This window comes from Monodon monoceros, unplaced genomic scaffold (assembly GCF_005190385.1).
Source record: "Monodon monoceros isolate NGI ecotype Baffin Bay Population unplaced genomic scaffold, NGI_Narwhal_1 Super_Scaffold_3, whole genome shotgun sequence".
Classification (NCBI taxonomy): Eukaryota; Metazoa; Chordata; class Mammalia; order Artiodactyla; family Monodontidae; genus Monodon; species Monodon monoceros.
The window spans coordinates 85,030,227-85,054,637 of NW_021703780.1; the positions used below are offsets into that span (position 1 = coordinate 85,030,227).

General features: G+C 35.6%; 1 protein-coding gene and 1 non-coding gene across 3 annotated transcripts in view; one reads left to right on the forward strand and one right to left on the reverse strand.

The window, feature by feature from the left end:
• PPP4R2 (protein phosphatase 4 regulatory subunit 2) overlaps window positions 1-22,010 on the forward strand; it is a 53,281-nt gene extending 31,271 nt beyond the window's left edge. Inside the window, exons 3-9 of one of the 2 annotated variants that reach the window (XM_029243053.1) lie at window positions 4,771-4,941; window positions 15,460-15,553; window positions 17,319-17,356; window positions 18,218-18,292; window positions 18,548-18,691; window positions 19,710-19,996; window positions 20,257-22,010. In XM_029243053.1, coding sequence (XP_029098886.1) covers window positions 4,771-4,941; window positions 15,460-15,553; window positions 17,319-17,356; window positions 18,218-18,292; window positions 18,548-18,691; window positions 19,710-19,996; window positions 20,257-20,561 — 1,114 coding nt within the window. In that variant the 3' untranslated portion in view covers window positions 20,562-22,010. Of the gene's footprint in view, window positions 1-4,770; window positions 4,942-7,775; window positions 8,585-15,459; window positions 15,554-17,318; window positions 17,357-18,217; window positions 18,293-18,547; window positions 18,692-19,709; window positions 19,997-20,256 lie in introns of those variants that run through there. The other variant, XM_029243054.1, reaches the window with a different exon arrangement.
• On the reverse strand, window positions 1,447-1,554 carry LOC114908236. Its single transcript, XR_003796925.1, has one exon. It is a non-coding gene; the product is annotated as a U6 spliceosomal RNA (small nuclear RNA).
• Window positions 22,011-24,411: the final 2,401 nt, after the last annotated feature.

Genomic DNA, 24,411 nt, shown 5'->3' on the forward strand with positions numbered 1-24,411 from the left:
CTAATTCCCCTTCCCAAAGAAGACTAGGGAAAGGAGGGAAAACGTAGTCATGCAGATAGCTTTAGATAATCACCCTCACCATATTTTAAAAATAATAGTAGTAAAATTTACCTACCGTATAATTCACTCATTTAACAGAGTAAGTTGTCAGGTCACACATCAACTCTCTTTTTTGAGGAACTGCCAAGCCAAACTGTTTTCCAAAAAGGCTACACCATTTTGCATTCCCATTAACAATTGCCCTGCATCCATCAACAATGTATAGGTTGCATTCCCATCAACACCATTTTGCATTTCCCATCAACAGTTGCCCTGCATCCTTCCCAACACTTGTTTTTTAATTTATTATTTATTTACTTATTTTTGGCTGCGTTGGGTCTTCATTGCTGTGCGTGGGCTTTCTCCAGTTGTGGTGAGCGGGGGCTACTATATGTTGCGGTGTGCGGGCTTCTCATTGCGGTGGCTTCGCTTGTTGCGGAGCTTGGGCTCTAGGCGCGTGGGCTTCGGTAGTTGTAGTGCTTGGGCTCAGTAGTTGTGGCTCACGTGCTCTAGAGCGCAGACTCAGTAGTTGTGGTTCACGGGCTTAGTTGCTCCGCGGCATGTGGGATCTTCCCGGACCAGGGATCGAACCCGTGTCCCCTGCATTGGCAGGCGGATTCTTAACCACTGCGCCACCAGGGAAGTCCCCCAACACTTGTTTATTGTCCATCATTTTCTTTTTAGAAGTATTTGCATATACCTTTATTGGTAATATAAATTGGTATGCACAGGAACGTTTACCAGAATATAGGCTTTAGTTCATTAATTGTGAAAGATAAACGAAATACACGCCCACACACATATAGATATGTCAGTAAGAGATTGTCATACATCTATTCAGTGGACTGAGCCATTAGAATAACGAAAGTATATTTCAAAAATGGAAATGTGAACGACACATTGTTGAGTGGAAAAAAGTATATAATTCAAACTTCATTTACATAAAATGAAAGAAGTAGTGCATATGAAAATTCATAAATACTCTCTGGAGGATCTTAATAATATCATTGATGGTCATGTTGAGGTGAGATTGCAGATGGTTTTATATTTTTCCTGTTTTGCTTGACATATCTCCAATGAGCTTCATTACTTTTATAATCAGAAAAAAACCCTGTAGTTTTGTATTTCATTTTTTAATACACCAGGTTCTTATTAGTTATCTATTTTGTACATGTTGGTGTATATATGTCAATTCCAATCTCCCAGTTTATCCCCCCCCCCCGCCCCACTTTCCCCCCCTTGGTGTCAGTACATTTGTTCTCTACATCTGTGTCTCTGTTTCTGCCTTGCAAACGGGTTCATCTGTACCATTTTTCTAGATTCCACATAGATGCGTTAATATACGATATTTGTTTTTCTCTTTCTGACTTACTTCACTCTGTATGGCAGTCTCTAGGTCCATCCACGAAAAATATGGAACGCTTCACGAATTCGCATGTCATCCTTGCACAGGGGCCATGCTAATCCTGTTCTGTATCGCTCCAGTTTTAGTATATGTGCTGCTGAAGCGAGCACTGTCCGTCATTTTTATAACAACTTCAGTGGGTGTGAAATGGTATCATGTGGTTTTGATGTGCATTTCCTTAATGACTAATAATGTCAGGCATCTTTTCATGTGCTTATTGGCCATTTATTGATCTTCTGTAATTATGTACCCCTTTAAACAGTAACATCTCACCCATCTCTTCTTCAAGACCCTGGCATATGCCTTTCTGCTGTCTCTTTGAATTTGACTATTCTGGATACCTTTGAAAAGTAGAATCAAAATACTTGTTCTTTTGTGTCTGGCTTATCTCACTTAGCATAATGTGTTAATCATTGTTTTAGTATGTGTCAGAATTTTCTTCTTCTTTAAGGCTATATCCTATTGTATATACCGCATTTTGGTTATCTCTTCATTTGTTGAGGGACAATTGGGTAGTTTCTGCCATTGTGTATAAGTGAGTTTCATGTGATTGAGTTTCTGTTTTCACCTCTTTTGGATGTCCAGAAATGGAATTGTTGGATAATATGGTAATTCTTTGATTTTTTTGAGTAATCGGCATGCTATTTTCCACAGTGACCCCACCATTTTACATTCCCACAGGCAATGCACATGGGTTTCAGTTTCTCTACATACTTACCAGGCAGTTGTTGTTATTTTTTGTGTGTGGGGTTGGTTGGTTTGTTTTTTTGGATAACGATCAATCTGATGGATGTGGAGTTCCGTCTTACTGTGATTTTTGATATTCATTTCCCTGAATAGTTACGTTGAGCATCTTTCTATTTGCTTTTTGGCCATTTCTATATCTTTAAAGAAATGCTTATTCATGCACATTTTTACTTACTTTTTATTTGTTTTTATTTATTTATTTTTGGTTGCGTTGGTTCTTCGTTGCAGCGTGCGGGCTTTCTCTAGTTGCGGCGAGCGGGGGCTACTCTTCATTGCGGTGCATGGGCTTCTCATTGCGGTTGCTTCTCTTGTTGCAGAGCACAGGCTCTAGGTGTGCAGATGTGTCAGTTGTGGCAAATGGGCTCTGTAGTTGCGGCGCACGGCTTTAGTTGCTCCATGGCATGTGGGATCTTACCAGACCAGGGCTCGAACCCGTGTCCCCTGCATTGGCAGGCGGATCCTTAACCACTGTGCCACCAGGCAAGCCCTGCCCGTTTTTTTTGTTTGTTTGGTTTTGTTTTTTTGTGTTTTTTTGTGGGTACGCGGGCCTCGCACTGCTGTGGCCTCTCCCGTTGCGGAGCAACAGGCTCCGGACACGCAGGCTCAGCGGCCATGGCTCACGGGCCCAGCCGCTCCGCGGCATGTGGGATCCTCCCGGACCGGGGCACAAACCCGTGTCCCCTGCATCGGCAGGCGGACTCTCAACCACTATGCCACCAGGGAAGCCCCCTGCCCATTTTTAAAATAGAGTTGTCTGTTTATTTGGTGTTGAGTTGTGGGAGTTCTTTATATGTCCTGGATATTAAAACCTTATCAGATAGATGATTTGCAAATAGTTGCTCCCATTCTGTGGGTTGCCTTTTCACTCTTTGCTGATAGTGTCCTTTGATACACAGCTTTTTGACTTTGATACAGCTCAATTTATTTCTCTTGTTGCTTGTACTTTGGGGCGGGGCGTGTCACAATATTTTTTATATCAACAGTGGTAGGTTTTGAAATGTCTTGGGAATGTATCAGGAACCTTTGAAGCTTACAGTGAAGAACAAACATTTTCTAGATTTTACATTTTTTATTTTGAAGTTGAAATTTTATCAGTGGCCACCAATATTGCAGTTGATTTTCTTCAAGTGATAGACTCACATGTTCATTTTTGAGGTAATGTCTAGCAATTTCTCTTGGTCTGAATAAGCATTGTTTGTTTGACATTCCTTTCAAGTAAAAATGGCTTTCATTCAACCGGCAGCAGTATTTAACTTTTTGTGACTTGAGATGTCCATAATGTTTTGTTATGCAACAGAAGTCCTTTATGTATACTTCTTATCTTGTTACATGGGATATTAAAAAGGTGTGTCTGTTTTCAAAGGTTCAGATTTAATTAAGTTAGTAAATTTGTTTTATTAAACTTTCCACTGAAACAGGTTTTTTTGTTTTGTTTTAAACTGTGTGAGTCTCTGGTGATAAAGAAGGTAACGACTACTTCTAGTATGGTTGGGTACTGCTGCCTTGATTTGTGCTGAAGTGTTGTCCATTTTACCCGCTGCTGCTTTTGCACCTACTGTCATTGCAAATGTCAACTCAGTGAAAAAGTCAACTCTATTCTTATGAAAACAGCTTTGACCTCTTGGGCCTCACTTTGAGAACTGCTGCCTTAATTTGTAGGGTTGCTGGATGGGATGGAAGAGTGGCTGCAGACTAGCAATCTTGTCTCACTTAAGTCATCTCCTGTGTAAGAGATCTATCTGCTGCCAGTCATGGTTATAGTGTTTGGAGGAATGGTTGGCATTCCTGACTCTTGCATCTCGTAGACTTTAGGCTATTTAGGCAGGTATCACAAAATATCCTTATATTAGTGGTAAAATGTGAGGGAGCAGGGGTAAAAAGATGTTTATATTAAAAGTTCATGAACAGATGTGAAAATTACACAAGGATATTATGTATTTTTTTACATTGCAGGCTACATCTTTGATAGAACCTATGATATATACCTTTTAAATGACAAAATACTAAAAATTTTTGTTGAAAGCAAAAGGAGAAATTGAAGTTTATTTTGCTATTTAAGAGATAAAAAACAAGAAACATTTACTAGTCTATATAAGCATTATACCTTGGATGTTAAGAGCTTAGGGTATGGAGTCATTCTCATTTGTCCACTTAAATTTATAAATGTAAGGTTGGACCAATTTCCAATAGCCTCTTTTAAATGGGGGCAGTAACGCCTCCTGGGTTAGGTTTGTTATGAGGGATAGATAGAGTCAGAACAAGATAATGTTTTAAAAATGTGGAGAGGGGGACTTAGACAATAAGCTTTCAGCCAGAAGTAGTTAATTTTAAAGATTTTAATCTGATTTAGGTTTTGTTTGGGTCAGGAGTTTGGGAGAATTGGATGGAACCCAGTTGGACCTTGTGAGTCAGATTGATCAGGCTTGGTGTAGGCTACTGAACGAAGACATTTTCACGACTACTCTTCCAGATCTTAATTTTGTTAGCATTAGTGTCATGGTAAATTCTGTATTTGTGCTTTTTTTCAAGAATTGTGACCCTACCTGGTATTATATATTTTTTTAATTTTTTGCTTATAGGATTCAGTGGTCCCAGTTTAAAGGCTATTTTATTTTCAAACTGGAGAAAGTGATGGATGATTTCAGAACTTCAGCTCCTGAACCAAGAGGTCCTCCCAACCCTAATGTCGAATATATTCCCTTTGATGAAATGAAGGAAAGGATACTGAAAATTGTCACTGGATTTAATGGGTATGCATTTAATTCTACTTAATTTAGGTTTAATTTTTAGGAGAACATTAGATTTTTCTCTAAGTTTTGATGTGTCTGGTTGATAACTGATTATCCATTAGAACAAGTTCTGTGTCTTGTGATCTATATAGTAGTTATTGATTTCCAGCTTACTAGTATTTAAAATATTGACAGCTTTTTTTAAAAAAAATTTGAACCACGTTTATATGGGTCAGTGGCATTTAGACTTTAAATGTGTAAGACAGTGGAAACATTAATCAAATATTTTAAATTTTTTTCTTTCTGTTTTATATTTGATATTATAAATCTTTATACTTTGTCTAGAACCTATCACTGAAATAAGTAACATTTCTTTTAAAATGAAAAGCAACAGTTTATGAAAAGATTCTACTTAGTGACTTTTTATTTTAAAACATTTTTTTAGAGTCCCTCTTTTCCCTCCAGTAAGTAACCATTTTCAGCCCTTTGTAAAACATTGTACTGGAAAGTTACTCTCCACTAAAATGAAGTTGACCTTTAAATTGTGTGTCATATTCTGTGTTATTTTAAATACTTCCTTTTCAGGACTTTGTATTTTTAGGGTTCCCTTTATTGAAGGGAAGAAGTATTTGTTGAGTTGTTCAGTGTTTAATTAATTAATTTATTTTTATTTTTGGCTGCGTTGGATCCCTGCTCCTGTGCTTCCCCCCCCTCCCCCCCACCAGCTACAGCGAGCAGGGGCCACTCGCCTGCCATGGAGCGTGGGGGGGCGCCCCGTGGTGGCCTCTCCCGCCGCGGAGCACAGGCTCCAGGCACGCAGGCCCAGCAGCTGTGGCTTGCAGGCTCAGTTGTAGCGCACGGGCTCAGCTGCTCCGCGGCATGTGGGATCCTCCCCGACCAGGGATCCAACCCGTGTCCGTCCCCCCCCACCCCCGCACTGGCAGGTGGATTCTTAGCCACTGCGCCACCAGAGAAGCACGAATTGTTCCGTATTTAAATTGGCATTAACAATTTGGAGTGTGGAATGACAATACCTAATTTAATGAATTGTGGGTATGTTAACCATGAATTCATATTTAGGGGCAGTTTTTATTTGATCACATTTCATTTGTGAGTAGTTTTAGGTAGCATAAATGGTCTCATTTTTTTCTTCAGTTACTTAATCACATGAGATTTGCAACAAGATAGTGTAATTCACCTAACCCCTTATTATATGTTATGTTCTCCTGCTTAGCAGTTTGGCTTAAAATATCAAATTCTTAAGCTTTGGTTTTAAGTATGTTGCCAAAATACTTTTCTTTTGGGAGAAATTAAAGCTTTATCATTGAGCTGCTCTTGGGGGTTTGGGATTGGAGGGAGACTTTATTTTCACTGTGTACCCTATTGTACTGTTGACAATTATTTTAACTGTATGTATATATTTACTTACCAATACTGATTTTTTTTTTTAAGCACATGCCAAGATGAAGACATGCAATGTATTAGAAGTATACGTAAGATTCACTGTTGAATTGAATGTGGTTAAGAATACTTCTTGGGGATGTTTATAAATAGTGCAGAGGTAGTTAGACAGACAGTACTTAGACATTATGGTAACTCATCTTTTACTTCAATAAGTTATGGCTCTCATTTAAATTTACGAGTTATGGTCAAACAGGTTAAGTTATACCACTGCTTTGTGAATGTGAAGCTACTTGTGATTCTGAATTTAGTAATACCATTTTCAATTCTTTCAAATTAAATTGGATGAAATACATATATGTAGGTATTAAATTAATCTAAATATTTGTAATGTCTTAATTTGCTAAATAGGTAGTCGACCTACCTCGGAAAATGACTTGAACAGTCATTAAATGCCTAAGCATACATAAATATAATTACTTTTAAAATATTTTTCACCTTTGAACCATAAATACTTTGAATTTATGTTTTTTTCTCTGATTTTTCAGAAAGGTGGTTTACGAATTATTTTTCTTAGGCAGAATCCAAGTCTTTTTTTTTTTTTTAATTTTATTTTTTGGCCACACCATGTGGCATGTGGAACTTCCCTGACTAGGGATTGAACCTGTGCCCCCTGCAGTGGAAGTGTGGAGTCTTAACCACTGGACCACCAGGGAAGTTCAGAGTTCAAGTGTTGATCAGTGATACATGTTTTTCATTTCAGCCATTTTTGTCTGTATCATACTGTATTGGTACATGGTACATAAAAACATGTCTGTAATATTTTTCAATTTTACTTTTGTGTTTGAATAGACATAGACAAGCTGTTGCTTTTAAAACATTTTTTGCTAAGAGTGGTGGGTAGAAGTAGCATTTTGTTCTTTTTTAGCTAGTTTGAGAGTATGTCCTTGCCGGTATACCTCTTCTGCTATTTGTAATAGATCATCTTTTAAATTATAAAAGTGACATAAGTATGTTCATAGTTTTAAAAAGATCCCCAGTCGCCCTAGGAATATATAAAGAAAATAGGAACATGTTATATGCTAGTTTTATTTTACTTTTAGAAGAGCTTTGAAATCTTCTTTATATCAGTACATTTACAGCTGTGTCTTCTATTTGTCTGTTAATTTGAAATAGCAGCATTGTTTTCTGTTATATGAACAGATTATATAGTTCATTTTCTCTGTTCCCACTGGTGATGGGCATTTATTTTTTTGGCTGTTACAAGTAGTGCTTGTAGCGAACCTCCTTGTAAATATGTTTTTGTGTTGATGAATGTCATATGTTCAATATATATATAGATTTACTGTTTTTATTTTAATTTGTAGAAAAGGAGTTGCTAGGTCATGGTGTATGCACACTTAAAATTTTTGTTAATATTGCCAAATTCACCTCACAAAATGTTTTCATTTATGCTTCTGTGTTTATATAAATGCAGCTAGTTTATTTCTTCAGTATTTTTGTGGGTATGTACGTGAATTTGTGTCTCTGATTGCAAGTGAAATTGAACATCCATGTCCTTAATGACTCTTTTATGAATTGTGGTTTCATATCTGTTTTTTTTTGGTTTTTTTAATCTTTTGGTGATTTTCTTATTGGTAACTTCATTTTGTTGTTTTTGTTTTTTGCTTTTAATTAATGAAAGCTCTGTGTTAAATGCTTCAATATATTTTGGCATGGGGACTTCCCTGGCGGTCCAGTGGTTAAGATTCCATGCTCCCACTGCAGGGTGCACAGGTTCAATCCCTGGTCAGGGAACTAAGATCCCATGTGCCGCATGGTGCATATATCTTAAAATATATATATTGGCACGAAAAGATTAACTGTTTTCTAAAATTAGTATTGTCAGTATATAAATTTTCCCTCTTTGAAGTGGAAATTGTCCATTCACTTGTTTGCTTGACTTCCTGAACTGTAAGATTCTGGACACCAGGGAGGACTATCTTTTCCATATAAGGCCTAGCACAGTGAATGCCTGAGCATAGTAGGTTTTCAAACAAACAGGTATTGAATGAGTGAGTGAAAGGAATAAAAGCATGTTTCTGTATCTCTATTTTGTTTAATGGGGCAGGGTAGATAGAATTACATAGTTGAATGCTTAAAGTTCTTAAAAAAATTTTTAGTCATATTTTCTTGTCCTTTTAAAATTACTTTTGAACTTTAAAATTTTATAGGGGAAGATGGATTATAGCTACTCTGCAGAACTGAAGTTACAGTTTCTTAGGTGAGAAACACCAAAAATTAAAAATTAACGAAATTAGAAACTTCAATGAATGGTTGGTTAAAAGACAGTTGCCTTTTTTGTTGTTGTTGCGGTATGCGGGCCTCTCACTGTTGTGGCCTCTCCTGTTGCGGAGCACAGGCTCCTGCAGCGCAGGCTCAGTGGCCATGGCTCACGGGCCCAGCCGCTCTGCGGCGTGTGGGATCCTCCTGGACTGCGGCACGAACCCGTGTCTCCTGCATCAGCAGGGGGACTCTCAACCACTGCACCACCAGGGAAGCCCGACAGTTGCCATTTTATGCCCTCTATGTGGGTTTATAATTAACAAGAGTATATGTAGGCTTACTCAAACTGAGGCCATTTATGAAAATCCTCTTCCTAGCTTAGATGCCGTGAATATAATTTAGAAATTGCTTGTAGCTAGTAGTTCATTCCTTTAATGGTACCCAAAGAGAGATTTCGAGAGGTAGAGAGAATAACTTACATTCCTAGTAGTTTTAAAAAGATTATTTTAAATCCTAATTATTGAAATGGAAGAATAATGAATGTAAATTAATTACTTAAGTCTTCCTCCACCTTTGACAGTCTGTTAGAGCTAAGACCTCTCTAAAATAAGCAGTAAGTTTCACTTACTATGGGTAGCTGACTAAAACAGCGTGGCTATGTATTTATGAGGGGTTCTAGGCACACTGCACAACTACTTGATACCTAAAAATCTTTGTTACATCATCTCTAAGGCGTCCAATGCATATCTTTTGGCATGATTATAGTCTGACTATAGAATTTCTTCTCTAAAGTTATTTTATTAAAAAATTTTTTTAACATCTTTATTGAAGTACAGTTGCTTTACAATGGTGCGTTAGTTTCTGCTTTATAACAAAGTAAATCAGCTATACATATACATATATCCCCATATCTCCTCCCTCTTGTGTCTACCTCCCACCCTCCCTATCCCACCCCTCTAGGTGGTCACAAAGCACTGAGCTGATCTCCCTGTGCTATGTGGCTGCTTCACATTAGCTATCTGTTTTACATTTGGTAGTGTATATGTGTCCATGCCACTCTCTCACTTAGTCCCAGCTTATCCTTCCCCCTCCCCGTGTCCTCAAGTCCATTCTCTACCTGTGGGTCTTCTAAAGTTATTTTAATGTACGTAATTAACTAGATTTTGCTTAGTCCTGAAAACTTTCACGTGATTGTTTTATATGCATGTGCACACAAACGGAGATATCTTGTAAGTTTCTGCACCTGAGAGTTTGCCTCTTCATACTTTTTTTTCTTAAAGGTTCATATACAAGGTTTTTAATACTTTAAAATCTAGATTGTAGATATAAAACATTTACTCCTTTTTTGATTTTGTATTGTTTGCTTTACAGTTAGCTCAGATTATTCAGGGATGAAAGAATGGGTTCCAGCCTTTTGTTACTTTGTTCTTTTACTCCTTTTACCTATTTTATTGCTTGCTGGAATTTCTGCTCTGTTGAGAAAAATAGAGTTATTGCATTTTTTATTAGTTATTTGTGCCAGTATTTGTTGAGCGTATTGAATCCTTTAGCTGAAATTTGTTTATTTCTTTTTCTTTACTCCCTTTCTTAGCATAACTAGTTGAGAATCGGAATTATTTAGTAACCTTCCCTCCTTATTCTCCTTCCTGCCTTGCCTTGTCTGGTGGTAATAGGGTTTGATGTGATGCTCTCTCTAATAAAATTTTATAATTGAAAGAGAGGAAATAAACCTGCTGTATTAAAAAAAAGAGAGGAAATAGCAGAAACCTAATTAATTTTTCTTAACATTTTTATTTGAGGCAAGTAAAGTAATTCAGGCCCTGTAGAATATGGTTAACTTGATTAAAAGTGTTGACAATTGCTATAGATTTGTTTTGGAATGGGGAATGGTATAGATACTAGTTTACGGTTATTTACCATTATTGTAAGAGGCTAATTCTTCATTTTCTTAATTTTCTATACTTGCCATTTTACAGTGCTGTTTTCAATAAATCTCAATTACTAACATTTGATTTCAGTTGTAAAATATATGCATATGAATATTTATGTTGTGTATATTTATACAGATGTTAAATAAATCCTGATCCAGAAAGAGCATATTGTTTCAGGTCAGATAATATCACAAGATTCCAGTGGTGATTTCTGACTTCTGTAGGACTTAAGAGTAAACAAAACTTAACCCATTTAACCTTTGATATCTAAGAGATATATAAGTTAATTTCTACTTAAATAGTTGAGGTCAAACGAGTAATTCTATTAACTAAGACACAGTACAAATGTGGTCATTAATAGAAAATAAAGATGTGCATAAAACATAAAACAGAAGTGATTGGTTGTTTTAAGCAGTTTTTAAATAGGATGTCTGGTTTTGTGGTTATCTCCTTAGCCTTTTACTTTAATGGCCTCTGTGTTTTATACTCCTTTATCTTCTTTTATGAGGAACGTTGCTTATATAATGACATAGAGGCAAGATATAGGTTATCTGATTTTTAAAATCTTAGACTCTGACTGAAATGTGCATTTCTTCTTTTTGGATGCCTTCTTAATACCTTGGTATATATCCAGAATATTGGCACATCTTGATGATCAAACCTTTAAACAGACTAAGATAAATTAAAAACAAAACATAAATTTTAGTTACTTAGAGTCTTTCTCAAGTTAAAATACAGGATAGGAAATTCTATCTTTAGGGCTTAGTGTTAGTGTTTAAAATTTCTAATTTGAGCTTAGATGTCTTTCTCTGATGTTCAGCAGCTTTCTTGGTATTTGAATCCCCATATGTTTTAGCTATACAAGACTTGGTCTTTTTTTTTTTTAAAGTCAGTAGATGGGGACAGATTACAGTCAAATTCAGGTATATTAATTAATGTAAAATGTGTGATCCTATTTCATCAGGGTTAGTTACTTTCTTTGGAATTAAAAAGAATTTTTTAAAAAAAATATTTATTTATTTTATTTTGGCTGCATTGGGTCCTCGTTGCTGCACGCGGGCTTTCTCTAGTTGTGGTGAGCGGGGGCTACTCTTTGTTGTGGTGTGCGAGCTTCTCATTGCGGTGGCTTCTCTTGTTGCAGAGCACGGGCTCTAGGCACACGGGCTTCAGTAGTTGTGGCGCGAGGGCTCAGTAGTTGTGGCGCACGGGCTTAGTTGCTCTGCGGCATGTGGGATCTTCCTGGACCAGAGCTTGAATCCGTGTCCCCTGCATTGGCAGGCGGTCTCTTACCCACTGCGCCACCAGGGAAGTCCTAAAAAGAATATTTTAAAAAACATTTTTTGCTTTGTTTCACTGTAGTTGGTCTTTGGAGGGTTTGTGTCTTCTCAAAATCTACATTCAAGGTCAGATGGGATCAGGATGATGATAGGAACTAAGATTTATTGAACACTTTAAAATATTTCAGGCCCTAAGTGATTTATATGCATGATGTCGTATTCAGTGCTCATGATAATCACATGAGAAGTGCACTTTCAGAGTCTCTGTTTCCCAGGAAAGGACATGAAGGCTTTAAAGAGGTAAATTCGACTAGGGCAAGGTGTCCCAGTGGGCTAGCTGGTTGTTTTTTTTTTAAGCCACACTGCCTTATACGTAATTTGTGCATTAAAAGTAGACTGGTTGATAGTGTTTTGTACCATTTCTGAGTAATACAATTTGAAACAACTTAATGTTTTTTTTTAAGTTTTACTATATATTGTAGTCATAGTTTTGGTTTGCTTAATAAAATGCAAGCTAGTCATATCCTTTTTTTTTTTTTTTTTTTTTTTGTGGTACGCGGGCCTCTCACTGTCGTGGCCTCTCCTGTTGCGGAGCACAGGCTCCGGACACGCAGGCTCAGCGGCCATGGCTCACGGGTCCAGCCGCTCTGCGGCATGTGGGATCTTCCCAGACCGGGGCACGAACCTGTGTCCCCTTCATTGGCTGGCGGACTCTCAACCACTACGCCACCAGGGAAGCCCCATATCCTTTTCAAAAGTTTTTTTCTTTCAGTTCCTTATATAATCTTAGTTTTCATCTTATGATGTGGGTAAATAAGGTAATATATTGGTGACATCTTGCAGAGTAAACTGCATTTTATTTTAAATAACCCAAAATATTTTTCTACTAAATTACTTTACAGTACATCTTTGCTAATGAACATCCTCCCCCGTTCTCCCGTTTTCGGGGTTCTGCTTCATGCTTTTCATTGAGAGTTAGCAGCATGCATTTTTGCAGTTTTTTTCTTCTTAGCATGTATCTTAATTTAGCTAGTGATATTTATTGGGTAACGCGTTAATATTTTCCAGAGTTAGAATAAACTATCTTGTGTGCTTATGTGTAATGGAAGAGTAACAGAAAGCAGAACTTTCATATAGTTGTACCAGGTTTGGGATTTATCTGGTTTATTCTTATACCTCCTTTTAAAGACCCACCTTAAATTAAGTGTCCCCATGTTTATCCTCGATTCCCTGGCAGTTTATTCTGTCTCCGTAGCACTGTATACACAATTTTATTAGCATTTCTTGTTGTAATTGGGTTGTTTTCAATTGTAATTGTTTACATTACGTGTCTTATTGGGTCCGCTATTGAGTAAATATTAATATTTCTGCTTCATAGTTGGCTCTCATGTTTACTTAAAAGGTTAAAAAGTACAAACTTTATGAAGAGACCTTCAGTGCAGTTGTCAGAATTATAATACTGTTTCCAGTGGATACTTGGATTTACAAGAAATGTTTGTATTTTAAGCCTGTTCACTTGAGGGAGAGTTGTATAACATTTTAGTGCCATCTATTGGACACTTGGTAAAATGACTTCAAAAGCTTCTGAAAGTGTCTAAGAGTGTAAACTCATTTTGTCATAGGCTGACATCGTTATGCAAACATAATACATTTTTCCTCATAAAGCAGTATTAATATTCACCCACGCATACAGTGTTAATAATTGACTAACATTTTACCTACCTTCCTAGAGAAAATTAGCCAAAACATTTAGTGTAAAAACATTGTTAAGCAGGAAGTTGGAAGATGCTCATCTTTTAAAGTTAATTTTAAAAGAAAGTACTAGTATCAGTGTGTGAAAGAAATTTAGTTGGAGGAATAGACCTAACTAGACAATGTCTGTTTAAGTATTTGCTGGTTAAATAGTATTCGAATGTTCTTAACACTGGGTGCTATTTTGCTAGTTTTTGAAAACTGTGTAAAAACTCCTATTTAGTATCACTCTGACGTCATTAATGAGGGAATAGCATTTGGAAGTGTGTGTGTGTTTAGGATTTGGAAGGTAGTGAACTCAAAGAGGGGCTAAGGTACAGGTATACCAGTAATATTCTGAAATCCATGATGGTACTGCATTTCAGGTATATATGTATATAAATTATATATTGACTATCTTGTATGTGAAGATATCCTGCCCTTAAGAAGCTTTTAGTCAAATATGAAGAAAGACAGTTTGGAAAAACAAAGATAATTAGTTTTGACAGTGTACTACTATGAATTTTAAGAAGAAAAAAACATTACTTTTTCTCAGAAACCAAAGAACTTTCCTATAGCAGTCTTGATGAATATCAGAAGTTGTCCTGTATTTCTGTCTGCCTCTGAATATTTGTGATAATGAGACAAATGTTTCGCCTCTTAGTGCCCAATCTTTTGGCAGAATGATAGTTTTCTGACTTTTAGGCTTTGATACATGACTTGAGAGAAGATTGATACTTGGTCTCTCGCGTAACTACTTGTTTTCATATGAATAATATTTATTTTAAGCCTTTTCAAAATTTGTCATAGGTCGTATATTGAATTTTTTTTGAATTTTTAAAAGAACATAAGAATAGTGTTTATGCTAAGAGTACGAGAACTAAACATTGTTTGTCCAACTAGAAAATAAAACATTTACGATTTTACGTATGTGCAGTGTAGTGGAAGGGACAACATGGGATTTGAAGTTAGACGGGGTTTTTGAGTCCTGCGGTATTAATCACTAGTGGCCTTACTTTGTGGGGGGGAGGGAATTTTGTGTTGATCTGCCTGTCAACAAGAAATAACTTTGTGGGTAATAACTGTTAATCTGAGGCTTTGTAATTGTCTTTATAAGGAGAATAAATAGATTTGTGTGGCAAATAACTGAAGTGTAAAGTTTACGTTTACACTTTTTAGCTGCATTTGTCACCTCTCTGCTCACGTTTGCTGTTCATATTGTAACTCTCAGGAATGCTAATAGTGTGTGAGATAAACACTGCTGTTTATAATATGATTTTAGGTCCAATTTATGTTTCAGTTTTGTATTTTCTGTGGTCAAGTGAAAATTTGATTGTGGTTGAAGTATTTGTCAAACAGTAAGGTACCTACCAAAATATTGAGTGTATTTTTATGTATTTTAAGTTTGATGAAACATGTAGGTTGTACATAAAATTTTAATTATGGGAGCATAACTATGTTTATAATACTTTTTCATTGGAATCACTTGTCTTATTCTGTCTGATAACAAAACATTTGTAGTTTTATTTGAACACTAAAAAAATCTTTGTGTGCAAAAGAATACTTGAGAAAGTTTCTGTATTTAAATAAACTCTGACTTGATTATTATTTGTGTTGCCTCTCTTGTAAACTTAAAATTGTCAGAATTAAGAATGTTAAAATTTTTTCTCAGTTTTGAAGCTTTCCGTTAATTTTGAATGTTCTTTATTGCTTTTTAAGGCAAGGGAGGGAACATTGTTTTCTTTTTAAATAAGAGGACAGGTGTGCTTATTGCCCTGCCTGTTTTTAAGTGACTCATCCATTCATTTGTAGCATTTTCTTTTGTAGCTTAACACAGGGGTGACTAGATAAAGCTTGAAATAGCAAGAGTAATAATGTTCCTAATTTTCTTGATAATTAATGACCCCAAACTATAAAATTATATTCTTTTGCAGTATACCTTTTACTATTCAGCGACTATGTGAATTGCTCACAGATCCAAGGAGAAACTATACAGGAACAGACAAATTTCTCAGAGGAGTAGAAAAGGTATTTATTTTATTATTGGCATTATATTAAACTGTAGCATAATAGATTTCAGAAAAGAACTTTGAGTAGGCCCTGTTTCAGGCACCTTTTCTTGAAATAGGTTTCTCAGTCTATCTGAAGTTTTTCCCAATTTGTTTAACAAATTATGTCCTAAGTTTCAGAGGAAGATTTAATAGGAGGGAGGCGGAGGAATGCTTGAGGTCAGTTAAGCTTGGGAAAAGCAGTTTATTATTGTCTCGTGGAAATTCTTAGTATACCTTAACATATTAATAGCTCCGAGAAGTTCTGTAATTGATATTTTAATAATAGAGCGTTTTGCAAACTTGTTTATCTACAGAATTTATTTCTTTAGTTCTAGAGTTCAGAGGTACACAACTTGGAAAATCGCTGATACAAAGCATTTAAGTTAGATATTGAGAAGGATATATATCATGTTTAAGAATGAGAGAAGCATTAGGTTTTTAGTGGGTGAGGGGATGTTAACGGAGCAGGGCATTCTGGACAAAGGAAACAGTCTGAGAGAATGAGAAAAGCAAGACACATAGACTTGTCTGGAGTGAAGAATGAAAGAAGGAGCCCCATGGGAACCAAGATTGTGGACCAGTGGTTTTGTTAAAACCATTGGTTTTAGTGATTGATCCTAAAACATAGTCTGGTGTTATTTTAAGGTTCTAATTGAAGTTCAATTTATTTTACCCTTGGAGCAGGAATCCAAAATCATTACCTAGTGATTTATAATAGATCTTAGGGCCTTACTGGATTAATGTGTTTTGTTGAGCTTCTATACCTTCAATTTAGTAAGATTCCTGAAGGGCAGGAAACTGAGATGGTTCTTCAGTACTTATTTTCAGTTCAGAGACTTTCAGTAATTCCACTTGGGCAATCTTTGGATAACGAGGCAGTGTCACAGTAATCATAGTTGTGTGACCATGGACCAGGTACATAACCTAAGTCTCAGTTTCTTCATCTGTATAGTGTGGATCATAATGAGGCTGTGAGGAGGATTAAATGTAAAAGCACTTACTTTGGCTCAGCAAACTTGCAATGAATATTGACTATTAATAAAGTTATTGTTACCAGAAAGATTATATTATAAAAAAGGTTTGAGTCTCTTTCCTTGAGGTATATCGTGCTACACATCAAGCTTTTGATTGGGTACTGCTTTAAAAGGAAGTTCGTTATAGTAGGCCTAAATACTTCAAACTCTAAATATCTTGGTGAGATTCTATCTCAAATAAGAGACGGTGGTTCTGTTCTATTATCTGTAATACATAATGTCAGGGCTCTAAAGTAACTAGAGTAGAGTAAAAAAAAAAAAAGGCTGGCAAAAAAATAGTTTAGTGGGATATTAGATTTGGGGCTTTTGCTATTGTTTTAGTTTTCGTTGCTTGATTAGAGATTTTTCTTTATCTTTTTCTTTTTTTTTTTTTTTGTGGTACGCGGGCCTCTCACTGTTGTGGTCTCTCCCGTTGCGGAGCACAGGCTCAGCGGCCATGGCTCACGGGCCCAGCCGTTCCGCGGCATGTGGGATTTTCCTGGACTGGGGCACGAACCCGTGTCCCCTGCATCGGCAGGCGGACTCTCAACCGCTGCGCCACCACGGAAGCCCCTAGAGATTTTTATTTTTAGCCATTTCTTTTATTAGTAAAAATGTAATAAAATGGAAACTTAATACCAGGGGAGATTCTGAGAAATTAAAAACAAATAATTAAACTTTATTTTGTGGTACTTTTCTTCGTATTAATCACCAATTTTGTTATTGCAGAATGTGATGGTGGTTAGCTGTGTTTATCCTTCTTCAGAGTAAGTATAGAGATTTTTCTTTTTCTAGTATATTCTAACTATTAAATCATTTCTAATATATTAGTCTTAAAAATAGGTTGCATTTATTTTATATGTAATTAAGCATGATAACATTTGTATGCTTATGAAACTACCATCCAGTACTCAAAGTAGAATATTACCAGTAACATTACCTATATGTTTTTCCAGTGAAAAGAGTTGTATTAAAGAGATTCATGATTTACTGCAGTCTTAACACTGTTGGATTTATGTACTGTCTGGACCCTGGGATCCCATCCGAGGCAGGCCATTTCTAGGAAATAATTCTTAGGTTTGTAATAGCTACTTGATGACATTGCTCTTTATGATGGAAAATTATTTCCAGTTGCTAAGATTTATATAGTAAATTAAGGTTGCATTTTAGGGCACACTCCTTGGCACCACTGGTATTTTATTATGAGTGGATGTCCTGGGATTGCAGGAGATTTAGCACTGCCCATGGCTTCCACTGAATGCCAGCAGTGTCCACCACTTCCCGTGAAAAATTTCTTCAGACGTTGCTAAATGTCCCCTGGGTGGGGATGCAGAGTGAGGGAAGGGGGATTGTTGGAAGATGTTGCCCCCTGTTGAGAAACACTGGTTTAATGGTTAAAATATCTGATTTCATACAGACCAGTAACAGTGAATTTGTTAGAACTCTTGAAGAATATACCTGTATATTGTTAAATAACATACTAAGATAATCCCATAGCTGTTTTTCTTAGAAGTCTTTCATTTGGTTCTGTGACAGTGAGATCTTACAAAAGATCTTTTAGACCCGTGATTCTCATCAAAATTAAAGAATTAAACTATCCATAAAAGTGTTTTTTTCTTTTCTTGTAGGAAGAACAGTTCCAATAGTTTAAATCGAATGAATGGTGTTATGTTTCCTGGAAATTCACCAAGTTACACTGAAAGGTCAGATTATTGATTTTTATTATTCAAAGAGTTGCAGTTTCTTAATTTCGGGTAGGAAATTCAATATACTTAATAAGAATTGGGAATTTTACGGCAGGTTAGGCTATACCAAACAGAATTAGTTAATTTGGTAACCCATGGCTCTGAAAGCCAAAATTAAAGAAAATGTTTCTGTGATATGTTCATATAAACAAACCTTGGGAGGGATGACTTTTTACAAAAATGGGAAAATGATGTTCATTTATTTTACTATAGGTCTAATATAAATGGACCTGGAACACCCAGGCCACTTAATCGACCAAAGGTTTCTTTGTCAGTCCCCATGACGACAAATGGCTTACCTGAGAGCACAGACAGCAAAGAGTCAAACTTAAAGCAAAATGAGGATAAAAATCACAGGTTTGTATGTGATTTATATTTAAAAGAAAAAGTGTTTTCCAAAAGAGTTAACATTTATTGATGGTTTTTCAGCCCTCATTATTTATTATTTAGAATTTACTGTTGTTTTGAGGGGTAGAAAAGGTTTTAATGCAGTTACAAGGGGCTGCAGCTTTTTGCAGCATTATCACATGCTGACGATGGGCAGAGAAAAGACTTAAACTGCTAATTTGGGGAGATTTTATTTATAATAGGGTGTTAAGAAAGTGGTCATGATACATTTTTTTCTTCTTTTTGAAAGTTACTTGAAAAGAGAAGATATTTATAAATGAGTTGAAATTTTGTGAATCATTTCTCATTGTAGATCATAAAAGGAAACCTTTTTATTTATATCCCATCTCAAATTTTCTACATCACATTAAGGGAAGGAAGACTGAATGAGTGAGAGGAATTAAAGAGTATTGGCCTGCCTGGACAGAAGGGTCTTATCAGAACTGATTTCTTAAATTGGTGATGACGCAGAAAGGTGTCTTTGTTCTGACTTACTCAGGAATAATGAGCATCTTATCTACAGCTTACTCTCAGATGGTTCAGAAAATTACTAATGACAATAAGAATAAACAGAGATGGAGACAGGGTGATGGAGCAAATGCAGTGAGTTGCTAATTAAGGGGATCTGCTTTAGGGGGATATGATAGTTCTTTTTCTGTGAGTTTAAAAATATTTCACAATAAATTACTTAAGGAAAAGAAAAGAGTATGTCCCTGTGGAAGACTCGTAGTTTTATTATAGGAGGACATTTAACTTACTGGAGAACTGAACAGAAAGGTCATGTAACTTATTGACAAGTTGCTAGTGGGAAATATTTATTAAACAGTTCAGGTGTCCTCGAAATTATTCTCTTGTGTTTTTCTTTGCCCAGATGTTATCATTTAACTTTGACACTGAAATACAGTTAAACATTATTAGACCTTAAAAATGAGAATGTAAACGATGAAGAAACAGTCTTACTAATGACACTTTAAAACAATATTTACAGTGACTCTTCGACATCTGAATCAGAAGGTTCCTCAGTGAGCCCTATAAAAAATAAACACCCAGATGAAGATACTGTGGAAGCTGAGGGGCATGAGGTAAAAAGACTCAGGTTTGACAAAGAAAGTGACGTCAGAGAGATGGCCAGTCAAACATCTTCCAGTGAAATTTCTTCAGTTATGGTAGAAGAAACAGAAGCTCCATCTTCATCTCAGAATAACGACAAAGAAATTAGTTGTACCAGGCAGCACTGTACAGAAGAGGATGAAGAAGAGGATGAAGAGGAAGAAGGTATTTAGAGACCATCTGTAAAAGGGTGGAGTAAGGAGATCCTCAAATTCTTGTACTTCATTTTTGCGTGAAAGAATTTCACATAATGGAACTCCTTATAATGCTGATGTTGGGCTTTTCTCCCACCTTTATGTGTTCTGTAGTTGCTGCTGAGTTTCAGGGATATGATTTGAACTGTAGAGTATCAGAATTCATGAAACTTAACTGTGGAGGTATTTTGAAAATGAAATTTAACTACAACAACATTTGCTTATTTTTAGAGTCTTTTATGACATCAAGAGAAATGATCCCAGAAAGAAAAAATCAAGAAAAAGAATCTGATGATGCCTTAACTGTGAATGAAGAGACTTCTGAGGAAAATAATCAAATGGAGGAATCTGATCTGACTCAAGTTGAGAGAGGTTTACATTCTGAAGGTAGTGAAAATACCGGCCCTGTAAGTAGTTCCAGTTGCCATGAAACGGAAGAATTAATAGGATCCAATTCCAGTAAAACTGGAGAGATTCTCTCAGAATCTTCCATGGAAGCCACAGAAGTCACAGATGAACCAATGGAACAAGACTAACTATTTAGAAATATTTAGATGCAGTATTTTCCATACAGTTCTGGTTTCACACTGTATAAAACTTTTATGTAATAAAATGGACCTTTAGTTTTACAAGAGAAGCAGGTTGTAAAATAAAGTACTGTATGGGATCAATCCTGAAAGAGTCGCACATGTAAGAACTGTGAGTACCAGCTCCTCGGGGTCCTGCTTACCGCTGACTTCTTTTGCTCTGGTCAGATCAGTGGTTTGTGTATAGATTGTTTTTTTTTTTAATTTAGAGTTAAAAATTTTAAACTGGAAGATAATAATTATAATTTTGAAAACTTTTGGAGATTATCACATTTAGTTTATACATATGCAGGAAAGCTTTTTGTCTTGTCTCTTTCTGACGGCTCTAGCAGTTTTCATATTTTGGTCATAGTTTCAACATTTTAACATGAATTGTAGGGTTTCATGTTGGTTTCCAGATTTTATTGTTTGACTATGTACTATGGAACTTTAAGTCATATATACATATATATATATATATATATTATTCTAAGGGGGGAAATGTTATATTTTTCTTTTTCTATAAGAGATGAATACAGTGGATACTTTTTCTATTGGTAATGATTGAGTTCACCTCTTTCAGAAGACAGTTTCTTTCTCTTCTGAGTAATTCAAATAAAATCTGGCCCTTGTGGAACCCTGGAAATCTTAAGTCTGTTGAAATACCAGGTTAAACACATTCCAAGAGATCTGTTCAAACTAAAATTCTTTTGTATACTTCTGAGGTGCCTGAGAAAAAGACTTCATTATTTATGAGAAAATGTGCTTTATCTTGGAAATTGTGTTCAAACATTAGCTTACTGTTTTGTAGAATGAATGCTTATAAAGCTGACATGAAACCATCTCAGAAGAACCAGGCAGGTTTCTTTACCTTTTGCTTGCTTTTCTGAACAGTGTGAATACTACACATTTCTTTCTAAATTATTCTAGAGTATACAGATGTCAATGGTATGAAACACCACTGTACTGGAAGAATTAATATATTACTTTAGTAATGTACCAGAGCTAAATGACTGAAGCTTTAGGGGTACATAAAAACCACCGTAATTTGTATGACATTTTGAAGTGAATTAAATATTTTTGAACATGCTTCTTCGACAGCCAGTGTTATATTTTTCAGATCAACACAAAGCACAATGGTTACTCTAAACTCAATATTTTCAAATTCACATAACTTAAAGTCATGCAAGCTGCAATTTCCCTGTCTAAATTACTGGCTGCCAAATTTATACCTGTTTCTTCAGCTGTACCTTTTGATATTTAGAATTTTTAAATTTCTGTAAAGTAGATTTTGTAGAATGTAATGTGTTCACTGCCTTTGTGAAGCGGTATATAATTGTATAATTTCTGTGTGTAAACTGAATGCTTGGGCTTTCAATACAGTATTCATATAAAGCAATAAATATTAATGTTATGAAATATTTGAGTACATTTTTATCAAAGTATATAAGAATCCCTTTTTTTAATTTCAGATACCTGAAGTACACAGATGAACTTATAAAACTGATGCAAACATTTTCTGACACTGTATCATATGCTCTGGGGTGATTTGGGCGGCAACCACAAGTTTTGCATTTTGCCTACTTCAGTTGCTATGACTAAAAATACCAAAATGAGTTGGCTCCGTTTATGTCTGTAGGATATTATACTACTGACTGACTTGACTGTCAGGTTTACAGCAGCTAGATGATATATTTGTGAATATGTCTCATAGTTGAAATAAAAACTGAGTATTGATTTATTTACTGTTATCCAAGAGGGGAGGAAAAAATCACACGTTGTAAATTTTTTAAAAAATTTTTGCAAAAATGTTAATGAAGCAAATTTTAAATGTGACATTCATTTGTAGTGACCTATTCTTTATTTTCTTGAGGGATATTTTGCCAATGAGAGCAGATTTTAAACATTTTAAGTTTAGAAATTTTGAAATTTTCTTTAGAATATTTATGAAATTATTGTCAATAAACCTATTCTTTAAGATTCTGTGACCTTTTGATATTTTTTATTTTAATTGTGCCATGGACCATTTGTAAACTGATTTGCTTTTGTTAAATATAAGTTGAAGATTTAGCGTCATGACTTTGAGGTCTGTGGTTTTATTTGTAAACTTGCAGTTGCTATTTTGGCAAGGGCAAATGTATTTCTTTATTAAATAAAGTACAATAACGGTGAATGTACCAAAATGCCATCACTCAACTCTATGAGAGATCTGCATTTTAATCTATAGTTTAATAGTTTTAATATTTATTAGATATTCTTATGTTGATCATAGATCAAACTTGTTGCTGTTTATACAGATAGTTGTAGAATGCTCATGGAATATTTTCTTTAGGATAGATGGAATACTTAGGTAGTTAAACGGGGAAACCTTGTTCAGCTGGTTGGAGATACGATGTCCATTGGGAAGTAAATTTCCTCGAGTATATGCGTAGGTGCACTTACACAGACTTTGCTTCATGGAAATGTCAGTTCTAATAGTAACTGATTCAGATGTGTATTTTTAGAAGGCTAATTTTAGGCACATTTTCTTGACACACATCAGCAAAGTCATATTAAAAGATCTAAATGAAGAATTAGGACTTTGGTGATTAAAATATTATTTTCTGTTTTGGCCTTGAGCAGATCGTTTACCTTTTAGACTCTAGACTCTGAACCCAACATGTAAAAAGAATTTAAAATGTTGATGAGGAGAGCGAGAATATACATGGAATACACTTTCAGCACTTTTCCCTTTTAAGAAAGTGAAAACATTATCCCAGTACATTTTTTAAAATATATCTTCAGTTCTGAAAATGTTGGCAAACAGAAATGAGTAGTGGAAAATGTCATATTTTAAATGTTTGATTATCAGATACATTTAATCCACTTAGGGTTTATTGTAACTACACCTTTCAAAAGTGTGGATGGAGCAATGAAATTGCCTGTCAGAGCTATAAAACCCTCTGGCTTGGAAAGGCATCCCAGAAACCCTGGGTAACAAGGCGTGGCCTGTTAAAGCATGGAGGTTCAGAGTGTTTTATTTTGCTGGTGTAGATAGGCATGTACTTATGCATTTTTGCATTTGTAAAGTCAGCAATTTTTCAAATAATGTAATTGTAATATACTAGTTTACTTATAAAGATACTTGGGGCAGAATCTAAAGCTACGATGTTTGAGTATGAGAAATGTAACGTGTGGTAAGGACAAAAATGCAATTTGTAGAACCAAAGGAAATAAAAATTTTGAATAGTGTTTCACAATGTCTTCTGAACAGGAGTTTCTTAAATACATTGGTTTTGATCAGATGAAGCTTAGTTCTCTCGAGATTTGTGCTAATCATAAAATGGATGAATGCAAAAACACCTTGTAATTTCATATGGAATTATTATAATTAGGTTTATTGGATTATTGGCCTAGCAAGAATGCTAGTATGTATTGGTTAGAATACATCTAATATTTCACATTTTAAAAATAATTAGTACACTTTCTTCAGAATTTTATTTCATCAACTTGGAGCCTAGATTACTTTGCCAAATAAATGTATTATTTTCATAATGCAATAAAATATAAACTAGAAGAATATCTTTATGTGTGGAATTACTTTATTTGCCATTAATAGTTTACACTCCCTCCCTCCAATGCCCCCTTTTCTCTCACCTTAGGTAGGTTAAGATCCACAAGCATTTCCTGATCCATAGGGGGAGGAGCTGCATGACTTCATTACAGCTCTGTTGCTTAAGTGATAACAGGGTGTTTCCACAGAGATGGTGCAGCTGAGTTGAATGGACGATTGTTCTTTGCTAGGCAACTCGTCCCTGGGATCAGTAAAATCAAGATTGAC